Source organism: Gallinula chloropus, assembly GCF_964237585.1.
Source record: "Gallinula chloropus genome assembly, chromosome: 3".
Taxonomy (NCBI): Eukaryota; Metazoa; Chordata; class Aves; order Gruiformes; family Rallidae; genus Gallinula; species Gallinula chloropus.
The window spans coordinates 30,796,918-30,814,197 of record NC_140087.1 but is presented as its reverse complement, the minus strand read 5'-3'; the positions used below and the strand labels follow the sequence as shown (position 1 = coordinate 30,814,197).

Sequence of the window (17,280 nt, the reverse complement as noted above, 5' to 3'; positions counted from 1 at the left end):
TTTTAGCAATGGAGTCAAAACTGTAACGATACATTTTTACCTGTAGCACAATGGTCAGGACAGTCGCTCAGACAATGTTTGAATTCTTTATAAAGAGAATATTGCGAACATGGCTGTCCAACTAATTGGACAGGCTTGTGAACACTTACATAAAAACATGGACTCTGGTAGTTTTCCTTCCAGCTGTTTCTTAAAACATTCTTCCTAAAAACAATGGAATGAAGAAACTTGCAATTGCAACATCATTAATAGCAGTCTCTGAGGTATTATGTGCCTGAAAGTGCAAAAAGCCCAACCTGAGTAACCTTTATGCAAACTACAACCACATCTGCAACATACATGACACGGAAGAGCTCACTGACTCACATCTCCTCCCCCAAGGCCACCTCTGACACAAGAAACGGACAATACTTTCCTAGACTCCCCTCTCTTCCAAAAATTAAACACATCATCATTTTATTCAGAACTCATTATGGTCAAAAACATTTGCTATATCTCAGGTCTTGAAATAGATTTTTCCTGACCCAAGCAGTTTTGAACCGTTCATTTTTTGAATGATACACTAAGCAGCACCAAACAATAAAAGTCCCAGTTTTCAGTTCCTCTCTGCTTTTAGACCAATCATGTAACAGAATTCAGATTTCTATCATTTAACCAGGCCTTAGTCTATGACAACTCTTTAGTGCTCAAGCTTGTTTTATCTTATCTCACAGATTTTTGTCTACCTCTCTGTGTGAAGACAAATTATTTCCCTAAATAATTCCCATATTTTTATTGTAGAATATTACTAGACTATTCCAATATTCTTAATAGTATTGAAACAAGCATAACTTCTTCCAAAAATAGGTTTCACATCTATGTCCCTCTAGGTTTAATTACGGCCAAATACTGCAACCATAGTTGGCTATAGTGGATTTCACAAGCTGTCAAGGATAAAACCAGCCAGACAGCACCTAGACTAGTTCCCTGATGTAGGGAACTCTATGAATGTAAGACACATATTCTTTCACAAAAGCCAAAAGGAAATGACCTCCTCTCCCTCATACAAATCCCCTCCTCCTCTCCTCGCCCCCCCAGCCCCATTAGGCAAGAACTGGTTTAGATGAATTTTGCAACTGACTGCTGAAGTTGAACAATTCCATAGCCAATCTTAAACACAAACCTCACCATGGCATTTTCTGTGCTCTTCCTTCCCACAATCTATTGCTTTAAACACCAAATAAAATATGGGAAATGCAACTAAGTGGGAAGATCAACATCATCTTCTTCTCCTGTATAAAAATCTGCATCCTTTACTCATCTCTTTACTCAAATTTCCCAGAACCCTTCTACATTTGCCAAATCCTGATAGTATCTCTAATTTGAAGGCTGTGAGCAACCAGTTTCTGTTATGCATTTAAAAACAGACACACACACTCACAGATGCACTTAGACGCACATGATGATGAGCAGGTTGAGAGATGCTATCAGTTGTAAACAGATTTCTCAACCAGAAATAGCACAAGACTCTGAGGGCCTGGGATGACAGGTCATAAGACAATCCCAGCAGCTTTGTCCTTGTTCAATAACCAGCTGTGGGAGAAAGTTCTAAGGAAGGAGGAAGCAAGACTGCAGGTTTTCACAGCATTTGCAGTGGAGCTGGAAGGTTTGCAAATCAGTGGTGAGAAACTATCGATCTGTTGGAGAATGAAACTGCTATCACTGCTGAAACAGGGTGGGGGATAGGCAATGGGTATCATCATGCTCACAACTGTGAGGAATAAGGGGGGACAATCCCTGTCAACTTCAGATTAATGTGCTTGTGTTTTCTTCTGGATTTTTTTTCTGTTATATAGGTTAATATATTCTAACTCAAAACATTTAAATCGCAGAAAAATGCTACGTGTGTCATGGCTTAACCCCCCCAAATTTACTAAATAGCTGTAACTTGGAGCCACACCATATTTTTTCAAAATTGAGAAGAATCTTGTTTTGGTCAATTCTGGTTAATAAGGTAGGAAAAGTGACTGCTGCTGCTCTTGCTCAGAACAAAAGTTTTCTGCAATATCTCTAGAAAATTTATGAGTTCTCAACTAATCCTGTTTTCTGCTATTTATGCCTCTGTTTTGGGCACATTCCACTAGATTAACTATTGGTAAAGCATAAACATCTATCTTGGTATTAAAACTGCTATGAAAAATTAAGAATACACCCACAGGAAAAAATCCACTTCAGTGTGTACAAACTCAGTTGACAAAGGCTGCACATGAGTGTATACACAAACACACACACACAAAACCAACACACCAGTGAGAAAACAACCCCTGAAATGACAAATCATCAATTCAAAATACAGACAGCTTTCAATATCAGCACAACCTCTAACATGATACTTTCCCATGTATTTTATCGTTTCTCAAGCTTTCAGAACTCATTTAAACATATACCTAATACCATTGATTTGTTACAGCATTTTTAATTCTTTTTAGAAGTGCAGCATATGTACGTCTTCTATTTTTTCAATACCATAAATATCTCATTCTAAACTTAGAGGTTTCCATAGTTGTCATTAAAAAGCACGTAGACAAAATATTTTATGGTATCTATAATAAATGCAAAGAAATCAATACAAACAAAACTTGGCTTAGCAAACTGTACATACATAAATATGTTCTTTGTTTTTCAACTTGACATTCAACATTTTTCTTCATAAAACCTTTTACGATCTTATTTATTACATCCATTTTTTTAAACCTTAAAAAAGTGCTTCTGAGATTTACACCTTGTGCATCCAAAGCAAAAGTTAGAACACCATGCCCGAAACAGAAACCACAGGGAATAATACATTGCCATACAAGATCCTTTAAAATTGTATGTTACAAATGCTCTAAAATTTCTTTAGCATTGGTTATTTTGTATACTGTAGATACTGAGAAGGTATTTAACAAAGACTGGCTAATGGCTCATTTAGAGCAGCACATGGGAAAGGATCTACAGTATCAAGTCCTTGGCTATGCATAGTACAGGGCAATGACCTGGATATAAAGTGGCTAAAAGATCCAGAATGCTGGACAGAAAGATATTTGCCTCACGCATGTCACATTCCCCTCAGTACCCAGGATGCGAGTATTGAAACAATGCTACTCGGGTAATGCGTTGTGCAGCTTGATACCGATACACTGATGCAATACTAGCTGAGTGCCAGCAGGGAATGATATGGACACAGCGGTGGGTACAGCAGGAAGGTAAAGCTGCCACACTGAAACTTGTCATCTTTTAAAACTATCCTGCCTTCCAGATAGTACTCCAGCAAGGTCACCCACTGTCTTAGGGGTCTCCTTCACAATGGAGGTGGACCATTCATATATTTTAGCATGGGGTGGAAAGAGCGGGCAAAGTTGTTAGCCATAGTACAGCTGTAGTCCTCCTCAGTCATTGGCACCAGGCAAGCCAGCCCAATCAGGAGCAGCAAGAGGAGCTGAAGTGGCAGAGCAGCTCTGAGCACTCTGAGGAAGAAGGATGGGCGCTGCCACGTCGGCCCGGCCTCAGAAGGGGAGGAACCTGAGCCATCTCTTGTGGACCTGAGAAAAGAGGATGGAACAGTGAATACACTAGGACATTACTGCAGCGGAAGTTGACCTTGGGCACTCAGCCTTCCCTGAAGGCTGGTTTATAATTTTTACAGACTTTGACTGACAACTGTAGAGGTGTTCACTGGATGTGCTATTTCCCTAACACTCTTAAGAGGCACCGGTTTCTGGATTGGGTAGGAAAACATCATGAATGAGCTTATGACCCCACAGCCCCTTTGTCAATTCTGGGGAAGACTCTCACTGTGCTCTTGAGAGAGCGAAAATAAAAGGTGAGACATACCTGTCACATGTGTTCAATGCACACTGTCTAAAAGGAAGCCTTGTCATTTAAAAGGGTGTTTGCATTTGATTTGCAGAAGTTCCTGCAGTTTCTGTATATGGTATCGGCAAGGGTATCATGTGTTCAGTTACATCATTCTTCATTTAATTAATACAAAATACATTGCATTTGGAATCTTGCACTGAATCAGCAGTTAAAATCTATTTGCTCAACTGACTTGCCATCATCACCTTCTGAGTGACTGTCTCCCTTGTGTCCGTGTATTTGATTTGAAATGGCATGTACCTATCGTGTATCTACGGGAGGGTGGAGACCCAATGCAAACACTTCTAAAGGGACACTGCAAATTAAGGACAAAAGTCCGATCCTTTTTTTAATAAAGGATAAAGTAATAGATTTTACATTTTCCTTTTTGACTGAAACTGTCAAAGCTCTAATATATGGATGACAGTTTTTGATATAAGTGGATGACTGAAACAAGTCATTATGCAAGTTAAAATCTGATGGTCTCAGTGTGCTCATTAAATGGCATGGGAAAATACTGTATTTTAGCACTAGGCAAAAGTGGAAGAAGTTACAGCCTTCAAATAATTTGCTTCTCGAGACATCTTCCATTAAGACATTAGGTCGTTAATTTTGGTCTAGACATTTTCTATAAAACACTCGTGCGGCTGCTATAATTACAAAGCCCTGGAAGATCTATGTTTTCTATGGTTTAAGAGAGAAAAAATGCTCATAAGGATGGATTTGGTCTCAGCTTGAAGGTGGGGGAGATCAGGTTTGCCGACTGATGTCAAATGCTCCCTACTGGGGATGATGTTCCTTATTTCTCTTTGCTTTCCCCTTGTCCTTTTGACCCCAGCTCACAGATAAATATGTGTGAGAAAGCATGCAAACCCCAAAATATCATCTTCAAAATTATGCTGAGCTTGGCAAGAGTGTCCTTCCCATATGTTCAGAAGATATTTTTTCTACGCTTTAGGTAACTTTTATTGTTTTGTTCATATATGTGTGTCATCTCACCAGGAAGACTTCAAGAAAGACAGACAGATTTGGCAAACAGATACATAAGCACTGAGGTAAGCTAAATGATTAACTCAACCTAAATATCCCAGGAAGGAGTGATGATCAAAACCTCAGATCTGATGTTGTTTGAATGCACGCTATTGTAGCCCAGATGGAAAACTACTTATTGCATAATGTAAGTCCACATATTATAAAGAACATACTGAAATGATATGGCACATTTAACAGCTTCAGAGCATTCCATATTAAAGTTCAATTAGATCAAGGCTTCTGCTGTTCAAGAATGCCAAGACAGAAAGTTAATGGACTGAGGTAGAAACAAAGGGAACAAGGAGTGCTTAATTACCTTCCAAGCATTTGATTGCACAGTCTACCTATTTACAAGGCTCTCATTGTACGAAAGCTGTCAATCCCAAGCATAAAAGGCCATGTTCTTGAAGCTGGTAACTCCTGTTTGATAATAAGCAAGGTCTGAATTTTCTTCACTGGCTCAGAGTCACTCTGGGGCAACACCGGATGTCAGAAGGTTAATTTCCAAAATGCAGAATCAAAATGGAGCAGGCAAATTTAGTGTCTAATTTTTCTCTTCTTTTCCTGTGGGATGGTAGAACAATCCAGCACTTTTTGCTTTGTGTTTTACCAAACAAAGAAGAAAAAGGGTGGTATGTGTAATCTACATGGCTAATCTCAACAGGAACATAAACTTTATTTCAAAAATTAAAACGGTTTTTGGCAAAGTTTTTGAAAATGCTTTTTCTGCAGTGAAGTAGGGTGCTGAAGAATAGTTTCTAATACTGCATGGAAACAATTAAAGAAGCAAATAATGAAACATTACGAAAACATCTTCAGAGGGGGAGTCCTAAAAAGTTCAAGTGCTGTACTGCCTGTGTTTACTGCAGGTACGCCTCTGTAATCTACATAATTGGCTGAAAAATGGAATGGCTCAACTTAAGAGTGTTTAATGGAGAGATGGTTAAAAATATACATTGTTATTAAAAAACTATTCACAGGGAGCTCCTGTTTACTCCTGCAGTAGAAGGGAAAAATGAAGCACTGTATACCACTTTGAGAAAAATACAATTCTTGAGTTTGCATCTTTAGCTGTCTCTCTTCTGACTGCTCCACCATTTGTCACATGGGCTGTGTTTGAGGAGGGAAGGAAGTAAGGCCATCTGCTACTCTCTCACTCCATATACAATTCCCACTAACTGATAAAAGGGGGAGGCCTAACTGCAGACCTGACCAACAGTAAGCTGCTTCTTATGAAGAAATATCAAAATTTAACCTAAGTAGTGCACACAATAGTTACTCTTACTTCTGGAGTTTGTAATGTCTCTGAAATTGGAACTCTTTTCTAAGCATTTCAAGAGAGGAGAAGGTAATTTACCAGGCTATATATCAGATGGGCAAAGTGAACTTTGATTTCAGCTCAGACGAATACCTGCTTTTAAAGATGACTGGTTTTTTGGGTTGTTTATTTTTTTTTGGTCAAGGCAAGTATGGTTGAAGTACTCTGTCTGGATTGCAGTAAACATCTATAAGATTGTAACAGAAGAATTTATCATTCAAACAAAGCTGAGAGGAATAAATAAAGTGAGTTTAATGGGGAAATGACTAATGGAATGTAGACAACAGGCTTACATTGCAAGAGGCATCGCTGGACTTGTAGGATGTTATTACTGGAGTTAATTAAGGGTGAATCTTGATTTAATATCTTTATGAAGACTGACACAAAGTGTAAGCACAGCAAATTTTATCTGTATGATGACAGAAGTTGGAAGTCTTTGCAAATAAAATATAGGATTGGCTTCTTGAAGAGAAAAAAGTGGGTGAAGCCAACAGGTTTAAGAAATAGCTCAAGGAATATAAGATTATTGTATATAAGGTAGGAATAAAATTTTTTGCTATGAGTTTGGAAGGTCTCACCGAATATAATAAAGATAATTAGGAGCTGTTTGACACAAGATAGCCAAAATCAATAATGTGGCTTGTGAATTGCTGTAGAAAAGAAGAAAAGAAATTTAAAAATATATTTCAGTTCAAGATTCCTAGAAGAGGTTTTTTTTCTAACCATGTTCTACAAGGTGGTAGTCAAATCTTGTCTGGAGGACTTTGCATCATTTTGATGAGCATACTTTTGAAAGCTGAATTCAAATTTACACAAGTTTATAGGAGTAAAAACATTGGAGCATTTCTCTTATGAAGGAAATAAAGACCTGAGTTTACCGATAGAAAACCTGAGAGATAATAAAAGTGCCTCTATAACACTGCAGAATAGACAGAAAGAAGGTTTGTACAGTTGTTAAAGGGGGGAATAATGTTGGCACAAAATCAGATTACCATATCCAACCATGGATATATTCAATAGGGAAATTATTGTAGTGACAGATAATCTGAGAAATTAAATTTGATAATGACTTTCTAACAGATTTTTTGTTCCTAGTCGTTCTAGTTTTTTAATGTGGAGGTTGCTAGAGTTATGAAGGAGAAGGTGGGATGCCCACTAGAGCAGTCAATGACTTGGTGGCCTAAGAAACTCTCTACGAGCAACCTTGACTGGCTGTTTTCCGGCTTTGATTCTTTCCCTAGCTCTCACCATCAGATCTCCCCAACCTCAGATCTGGTTTACCCTGTAAAGAAGATGAATGCGTCCATTTCAAAGGCAGTTAAATATTAAGTAGCAAGCTCTAAGTGAGAGTGCAAGAAATAACTGGGAGAAGAACCATGGCACACCAAGCCCAAATCTTGTTTTTGAGCTACTGCGTGGCAATGACTGCCATTTCTGGCCAAAGGCATGGAAAGTGCTGTGTCCCAGTCTGCTCCAAGAAGAGCAAGTGACCTTTGAAGATCCACTAGTCATTTGGAGAGGCTTGGGGAGAGCAGGAAATGGAGGCTGGCACTGTGGCACCAAGACGTGAATAGAGCAGCTGAAGAGATATAATGTAAAGACCCCTTAGCAAATTTAAATCCATAGGCACAGATCCAGGTGTGCATTTATAACAGCTCTACTCAACTGATGAAGAAAGAGAAGTTGCTTCTTGGATTTGCTTTTCCCACTTAGCACGATTACTAATAACTCTTGAATAAGCCTTTAGTTAAATTCACAGTGTAACCTCTAGTTCAAGCTTATACTTTGCTTAGCATCACTGTACATATTATTGGGGTTTTGCTGTGATAATGGGGAAGGTAAAATGAAATCACACTTGTTATACACAAAACATGACCCATCTAATTTTTAAATGAACTTTCCTTCACAACCTCCTTTTAAAATTGATTTTAGTTCTCCTGTATACTAAACTCTAACACGGTTTGCTGATCCAGTGCAAGATCAAACACAAAGTACTCTGATCAGAGGCATGTCAAAATATTAAAGAACACAGTGACAGCTTGTACCGCTTTATCAGTTAAAACCACATTATACATCAGCCAGAACCTGTCTGGCTTGCGCATTTGATTAAGTTTCCCATTCAGCAGTGACTCATTCGTATTCCATGCTTGTCTGAATGACAAATTGAACATTGTGTTGTACTGCTACAAGATGTGTTAATAAACAGTGCTGAAAAGGCTTGATCTGAAAGGTGCCGCGCCAATGCCACTGCTAGAAGAGGCTGATCTCAAAGCTGCAAAGCACTGCTAGCTGCTTGTTGGGCCAGCGGCTTGCATCTACAACCAGAAACCTTCTCAAAAGATTGGCAGAAGTGGTCTGGCTACACAAGAGAGCAGTAGAGTGCACACAATATGTTTCTTGAGTACAAGCATGCTAATTGGCCCAAGACATCCTCCATTCTTCCTAGCTGTTAATGGCTGCAGAGTAAAGCCCCACTCCTCCCTTCTCCCACTGTCTGTAAGAAACAAAATGCCAAGCTTCATAGCAGACTGGAGTTGGAAACATTAATTCTCCATCAGACAGAAGGATGGAGAACACGTGTCACCTATTTTCTATTTGGTTTCCTTATATCTCAAAGGAAAAAAAAATCCCTCAATATATGGCAGCTTCTAGTACCAGAGGAAGCAGTGAAAGATACTCTACCTCTTCTATCTGCTGTGCTATGTGTTTTTGCAACAATGCCACTTTACTCATAGTCACTAAACACACAAATCCACAGAGTTTGCTTTATATAAGAAGTGTGGATGTATATTTATACATGGTAAGTAGTTCTATGCTTTACTACCTTTATATTTGAGAATAATTTTGCTGAACAAAGCCTTGATTTTGCTCATGAAAATGATAATACTCTTAAGGCATTTTTCATCTAGTTATTGCTCAACCACTATATAATTATACTGTCTTCTTTCCAAGATAAAATCTTTCCCTTTAACAGGAGTTATTTTAAAAATGAATTTAAAATTTTTCAATATATGGAGAATAAATAAGATTAAGGGCTTAACTATACCAACAAGTATACTTTCATTATAATTCCGGATTATTTTAGGTGTTGCAATGCATCAGATGCTGAGATAGCAAAAGCTGTCCTCTTTGAACATACTGACCTGCCCATGTACTTTTTTTAAACTTCGTAACTCTAGAGGCTGGTGAACTGATCAGTGAAAGAGTGAAGGTACACACATCACACTGACAACAACAAAGAATGCAGAAGCACCGTTTGCTGCAGAGATGACAGGTTGCTGGAGACAAGATGGAAAGCAAAAAGCTGTAGCTGCAAGCCTGCTCTCTACTGGTCAGACAGAGGTGGGGCAGTGCTGCTCCCAGAGCACTACATGGATGCGAGCACTTCGCAAGAGTCATGGCAATGTTAGCGCGTTAAATTGCAGTCGTCTTAGGAGGGGAGAGAGTGTGACCCCAAGTCTAAAAAACTCTCAAAATCTGACTTTTAATTTTGAGTCTTAGGTACTGAAAACCCACAAACTGAACAAAACATTTGGGGGGGTTGGGGGGAGGGAACAAAAAGAAAGAAAGAAAATTAATGTCTCATCCAGATCTGTGGGTTTTGTGAATTCTATAATATGGTATTGGCCTATTACCTGCCTTAATTTAATATCTAGAGGTAAAGAGGATGACAAAAAGTGTTCACCATGAACCTACTGGCATTTCAGTTAAATCATGCCAAAATAAAATAATAATTAAATATCATGAGTGTAAACACACACTCACCCTGATCAGGCATATGAAAAATAAAAGCTGATCACATGACATTCCTGGGAAGCAAAGGCTGTAGATGTCCAAGGATTACCCAGTGTTTCTGTTTAACAAAGAATTTGAAGTAATTGAGAGCCCCTTTTGCTAAACTATTAACAAAAGGGAAGTTTTCACTTGTTTTAAGTCCTGGCCACCTGACGGAGTGGGTGCGGACAGAGAGGAATCACGGCCAATTTCCATCATCCTCTTGGGGTTCTAGAACAGAGTGCGGAAACCAGGAGAATAAGGTACCTGCTATGTGGACTGCTGACAGAGGGTCCAGGCTGTGAGAGACTACATTTGCCCCGTGGCTGTTTGCAATGAACAGGGGGTAAAGAAAGAAGAATGTTCAGTCCAGGCAAATAAAGACAAGCTACTGATGAAATTAAATTAAAAGTGCAGCAAAGGAAACAAACAAACCAAAATAAATCAAATGAAGTGACCAATACCCATGAACCAAGGAAACTGGCTTTTCTTTGCACCTAGCTGTATATGGAAATGATCAAAACATACATGGTGAACTCTAAAATAACTTTAGTTGTCATATTTACAAACAGTTGCTCTGGGCTTTTATAAGAATAAATAGAAATTTAGCTCAAGTAATTTGTAATATGAAATAGATAAAAATTCATTGAGTAGAATATGGGTAAAATATAGGTATTTCAATATATAAATGCATCACAAAATTAATGTTCTTGAGGAAAAAATATCCAGGAGCTTCCTTTAACGAGTCTGGTCTCTTATCCATACCCACACCCCCACAATTTTGAAGGCCAAATAACTGTAGGTGCATTCCTGCACTCACAACTATTTGATGGAATATTTAATGCAGTTAGATGATTATAATTCTGACTGCATTTTTGGTATTAGTATTTGTTTATTTAGCATTGTCATATTTGGCACTGAACTTCTAAACAGCATCACTTCAGTCTCCAAAATTGTGGGTGCAAAACCAGAAGTTTGTTAACAAAAATGAAAAAGAGTAGTCACATATATAACGCTAACCAATTAGAGATAGACAAACATTTATTAAATGTTAAGACGAAGCCTATTATAATTCTACATAAGCTTTACGTTAAGATTTTATGAGAAAATACTTCTCTATTTCCTGTAATGTTCAGGAATCCTCCATTACATCTCTGATATCAGAGCTTTTATTCGTTGTTTAAATTTAAGAGATAAAATCAAAAGTTTATGTTCATCCTCCTTTTGAAAAGCCAGTATTCCTTTACATTCTCATACTAGCATCTAAAAGGAAACTAGTGAATGTAAAATAAACAAGCAAACAAATAAATAAATAAATTTCAAGAGCCATAAAATTTATCAAGGCAGAACTCAGAGGCTTAAAAAAAAGTGCAAATGGAAAAAAAAAATCAATCAAAACCAACCTGATTGCTTTCAGAACTAAGGAAAAAAGCAAAGTAATCAACCAATAGAATTGCAGAAAAAGACAAAATAATTGCAGTTCCATTTTGGGCTCAGAGTATGGAAGTGTTAAGTACTAGGCATGTATTGCTATATGTCTTGAATTTTGTGCCAGCGATGTAAACAGACAACTCCAGAGTTGCCATCAAAGCCATTGATTAGGTCCTGTGCAACTAGCTGTTTTGAATACCATTTTATGCCCTTCAGCTCTACTTAGCTCTTCATCCAAAGTCTCAATAAGACCATCTGCAATCTTCATCAGAAATTATAAAAAAAAAAACAACTTATTGAGATTCTCAATGAAGCAGCTCTGAAGAGAAGGCCAAACAGAAATGGAGGACTGATTATACCAGACAAGACCAGACTTCGGGGTGCTGCCATCACTAGAGCAAAATACAAGAGACACGACATGCCATACCATGGTAAACCAACCACACTGACAGCCCTGGTTTTAGATAGTATTTACCACTTCTGATTTCATGCAGGATGGGATATGCAGCAGGGTTGGGGAAAGCAGCTGTGTCTTGTTGTTGGTTTATGCCAGTTCCTTGTCTATCAAGTGAGAATGAGGGACCTTCCAGCTGGCTAGAGCTACTACAGACTTCTAGAGATCCCATCCAGGATGTGGCAGAAAACGTATTGCATGAAATTACCGTTCTCTGTCTGCTTGGAGTGCTTCTTCCAGATACAGGACTCACTGAGCCTGATGTGTCTAATTCATCAGCAGAGGACCATGAGGACAATTCCTAAAGTTCAGAAGGAACGGAGCTCAGAAATACAACTAGCTGTTCAGGTAAGCAAATAAAAAAACCCCAACAAACCCAAATTCTGAGTGATAGCCCAGCAGAGTTATTTCCAAACTAAATAAAATGAAGCAGATAACTTTTGTTACCAAATTTTAAAAGACTAAGCCATTACATGTTTTCTTTGTAAGCCTTGAAGGGAAAGAAAAGCAAACAAGCAGTTAAAACGTAATTGGTTTAGGTGACATATTTTCTGGCAAAGTCAATACAGGAGAAAAAAACCAGTTGCTCTTTATTGGCCTTTAATTACAAGAAGAGGTCAGTACCAACAAGATTTTACCTAAACAGGTAGAAATCCAATAGGAGGGGGAAAGAACTGAGTTTTCATGACTTGCACAGTCTGTTAATCCAAGACTAAAAAGAGTTAACTAAAGGAGAACCTTGAAATTTTGACTTTATGTCTTCCACTGCTGGCAAAGATGTATGCGTAACTTCCTCTCAAATACCCTGAGAGACATCATAATTTGAAGGTTTGGTGTGCTGCTCAGGAGAAACTATGAGAAATTTGTTAGCCTGTTACAGAATTTATTTTGTGAGGTTTTTTTTCTCTTTGACAGAATGAGCATTATCTTCCTTTCCAGTGACAACTGACACACTATAATTTCCAGTGCTGCAACTAGAATAATTATCTCATATACTTTGTCAGTTGACTGAATCAGTAATGGCAGGATAAACAAACCAAGATGTTCAATACTTATTGCTACACCAAATAGCAAAAAATTACTGGATTAAAAACCCTGGCCATATCTCAAAAGAGATGTTTGTATTATGGAGTATAAGATTACTTTATGATATTCAGGATTACACACGTACCATCTTGGTAAGTAGTGCAAACAGCAGAAACAGTGTAGTCAGCAGCACTGATCAGGCAAATACAGTCAAAACAGTGGGGAACATGTGCCCAACAAATGTCAAGGAATAAAAAGATATGACTTACCAGTTGACTGCTTGAAATGTCTAGAATTTTCTCTAGGTCTTTAATATGCCGTGTGACCTCTTTCAAGAGGAGCTTCAGTCTGTTTCCAATGACATGCACCTTTTCTTTGGCTTCAAGACAGTCTTTGCCTTCAGCATTGACTAGCAATTGGCAAGACATATCTTGCAGTGATGCCACCTTCAACTGGGATTCCAGCAGTTCACGTCTGATTTGCTGTTGCCAAGGAAAAGTCCCAGATTTATTTAGTGGAAGTTAAAAAAAAAAAGCCAACAAAACAAAAAAAGGAAGAAACATGAACTTGTGAAACAGGACATTTGAAATAAATGAAATAAAAATTTCTAACCTGACAGGAAGATAGACAGCAGGCTAGCGATTACCTGAGATTTTAAATGGCAAGTTATGCTACACACAGAAGTGAGTAGCATTCTCAAAGTTAGTTAGCGACATTGGTACCATAGTTGTGTGTTGGCATGCAATGTAGAATGGTAAACCTCAAGGAAAAGATACATTTTATTAGGTGTTTTTCTGATTATGTGGTTTTGGAGAGAAAGGGGTAATTATAGTCCTACCATTAGAAGTCTGTGATGATCCTGGAGCGTGTCCGGGTCCAGGTTTGGATTAATGGGCACAATCTCATTTTTTCTTCTGTCAATATTCTCTAACCAAAGCAGCAAACCATGGCTCATTTCATGGAAATCCTAAAAGTGATAAGTGATGATTTTAACAGCGTAGCAGAAAATTCCAGTCAAATTGAGGTTCTACTGGCTAAATAACTTAACTCACAAGGAAGTGTACAATAGTACAATTCTAATATATAATAGTATATTAGAATATTATGCCAGAGATGACAGATTTAGAAAATCTTGGGCTGGAAATATATGCTCCAGGTAGTGCAGGTATATATTTCAGAAAACCTATGTTAAAACTGCATTTTGGCTTGATTGGGCAAGTTTCAGACTGGATAACAAGCACACCAAGTAACAGTATGGTTTACATTTTTGATATATGAGATGTTGACAATTTAAAATAAGCACAACACAGACCTGGCACTGCATTAATGCATCCTGCAGTGCACAACGCCAGTCCTCGATCATAGTGCATACGTGGTCCCAGTGCACATTCATCTGAGACAGGCGTTCTTGAAGCTTCTTGCTCTCTTCGCTGTCAGACTGAGTGAACTCTGAGCTGCACAGATTGATGGACAAGATGATGGCTTTGCGGTTATCAATTGCTTTCTGCAGCTCCTTGATGATAAGACAAAGTAGAAGGGGGTAAGAAAGAACAGAAATTGATAGAACATGACTTTCAGAAGAAACAAGTTGAGAAGGTACAGTAAGAACACAATGATTTGAACCAGCCACTGCAAAATGGTACCTTACTGTAACAGTCTCTTTACTCTGGATATGAGATTTCTGTGCTCACTCTGTGACTCTGCAAATGTTCGCTCTGAAACATCTCCTAAAATTTTACAGTGAGCATAAACGAGAACAAGCCAATTAAACTTGTAAAGTCTTAAAAGGCTGAAGTCATAGCTGAATTTTAAAGATCTGGCTCATGTTTCAGCTCTTTTAAAGACAGAGCAGGCTCAAAAAATTTTAAGGAGATGTAGGGCAATTGTACTGTAGCTGACAATAAAACTTTTGCCCTCACTTCTCAGTTTTGCTGATAAACATAAAAAACCAACATGTTTTCAAGTGGAAACTGCTGTCAACAGTATTTTAAAATAAAAGCTTTTACTGAAGGAAAAGAAAACATACAAAGAGTATAAACAACTTACTCCAATTTATAGAAATAGAACATGTATAAAAACTATGATTTGTTTACATTGGAAGCCACAAAAGAAACCCCACCTCTTTTGGTTTGGAGGGCACTAAGTGGGTGAGATAAGAACAGCATTCTTATGAAATGCCCCCTTTTCCACCTACTTTACAGCATTTACTTAAAAGCCCCATGTCACAGTGACCTTTGTAGTACTTATGGCAGCTATATTTGGGTTCCAGTGAAGATCAGCATTAATATGCTTTAGATGGATCACTGCCGGAAACAGTCCTTACTCTCTGTCCACCTCATTCCTAGCATGGATCAGAGTGCATTTTGACATTGGCTCCCACTTTTTGTACCAAAGCTTACAAGATGCTAGTAACTGAATGTGAAGCTGTGGACCATCACAGTTGCAGATCTTTATAGCTGTAAAATATCCAGGAGTGATCACAAAGGTATCACATTCAGATCCTGATGCATCTGACATGACAGAGGAAGAAACAGGGATGTTGCAAAGTGACACCAATTTTTTCCTGTGTTGTACTGATGACAACAGTGGGGAGGCTACAAGCCCTTCGGACGCTCTCTTCTTCCACACAAAATAATATGTTCCAGTGAGGCATTTCTTTTAAAGTAGCTACTTTGTTACCAACTTCACTAGAAGAGATGTGATTTAACTTGACTTTTTTTTCCCCTTATTTTTCTTCTTTTTCTTTCTTTTTTTTTCTTTAGTTTTTTTTTGTTTTTTTTCCCCATTATCTTGGCTGACATCAGGATTTATCTGTACATTCTGGAATTACAGATTTGCCACAGAATGACTATTTCAAAAATTCATTTGGATTATATTGCAAATGCCAGTGGTATATTTTTCTGCCAAAAAGTGATTCATAAAGTCGCTTTCCCAGTTACTTCAGCTATCAGCAGCAGCACTCTGTGCAGAATGGAACCATCAGCTGCAGCTACTGGCAACATCTTCAACATTCCTGTTGCACACAAGTCTGTCTACAAGGTAACTCATGGTAAAAGAGAAAACTCACTTTCAGTTTTTTAATTCTGAGCTCAATAGTTTGTATGTCAGTGCTGAGATCAAGGTGGTGGAGCTTCTCCAGTTCCTCTTCAGTTTCTCCCAACCAAGCCCAAACACTATTAAGGTCGGAGTTAAACTGCTGCCATTGCTGAAGGTTCTGCTTCATCCTCAGCTCCTTGCTTAGAGCCTGAGCCTGGATTAATTCCCACCTATCAATTACACCTGGAACGATAAACATCAAATTCAATAAAAGCAAAAATAGCCACATACACAATTTTATCAATTGAATGCTGTGCAGGACAAATAAAAATGTGCTCTATAAAAGCAAAAAAACCCCTAATCCACAAAATACCACTCTGAAAACTAAGTTAGATTGAAGAATGTCATGTTGGAAAGGAAGACTGAAGACTCTGAATAGCTCCAGGAAGCAGGCAATATTATTACTTTCTAATGTCAGAATTCTATGAAAAGAATTAAGATGATATGTTCAGGTATCTAAAACAGGTCATGCTGGTATAAAGACATCATAAATTGGCATAAATGCAAACCAGACAAGGAATCTGAATATGTCTAACTAGCCACATATTTCTTATTATTTTCATTGGTATTTGTACATATCACAATCTATTACAACTCACTACATTTGCCTAAGCTACTGCTGGTGCATTGGATACATACCTATGCTAAAAATAAATAAAGTAGGGGCTATTTCTACTTGTTATCTTGAAATACTATGGTAGAAGTAAAAGTTGCATGATTTTATCAACTTAAAAAAAAGAATCCTTGAAAATTGAAATAAAATAGACTGTGTGGGTAGCATATCTTGCCAAGCTAAGAATGGAGATGTTACCTTTATATCCTTTAGGAAAAAAAAAATAAAATCCATGTTTTTGCAATGCAATACCTCCTGTTCTACAGCTGATGGTTAAAATCAGTCAGGTGAATACTTCTACCAGGTGAATATACATTATCTGTCTACTATATAGAAATCTAAGAATCTAATATTGCAATAAATGAATATTGACTTATGTGTTTTGTACAGCAATGTAAGCAACTTTTTTCAACAGAAAAGAACTGCATTGCATCTACAGGGACTTTTCAAAAGGCTTAAGGTTATGTCTCGTGATATGAAGGGGTTCTGAAAATTCACTTCTATGCCTAATCTCTTTATGGAGCGTATAAAAGTAATACTTAAAATTCCTTACTATTCCTATTAAGAAATGTTAAACAGAACATGGTAATAGACTAATATATATATTAGTGAATAATACCAAGTGTTTATTCAGAAGAATTTTGCACATTTACTACTTTT

General features: G+C 37.8%; 1 protein-coding gene across 5 annotated transcripts in view; it reads right to left on the bottom strand.

Moving 5' to 3' along the window:
- Positions 1-2,367: 2,367 nt before the first annotated feature.
- SYNE1 (spectrin repeat containing nuclear envelope protein 1) overlaps positions 2,368-17,280 on the bottom strand; it is a gene marked incomplete at its 5' end in the record, with an annotated part of 299,290 nt that continues 284,377 nt past the window's right edge. For all 5 annotated transcript variants that reach the window (XM_084262132.1, XM_084262133.1, XM_084262136.1 and 2 more), the window contains 7 exons: positions 2,368-3,560; positions 10,268-10,326; positions 12,094-12,186; positions 13,181-13,393; positions 13,750-13,878; positions 14,224-14,424; positions 15,979-16,190. In XM_084262132.1, coding sequence (XP_084118258.1) covers positions 3,320-3,560; positions 10,268-10,326; positions 12,094-12,186; positions 13,181-13,393; positions 13,750-13,878; positions 14,224-14,424; positions 15,979-16,190 — 1,148 coding nt within the window. In that variant the 3' untranslated portion in view covers positions 2,368-3,319. The remainder of the gene's footprint in view (positions 3,561-10,267; positions 10,327-12,093; positions 12,187-13,180; positions 13,394-13,749; positions 13,879-14,223; positions 14,425-15,978; positions 16,191-17,280) is intronic.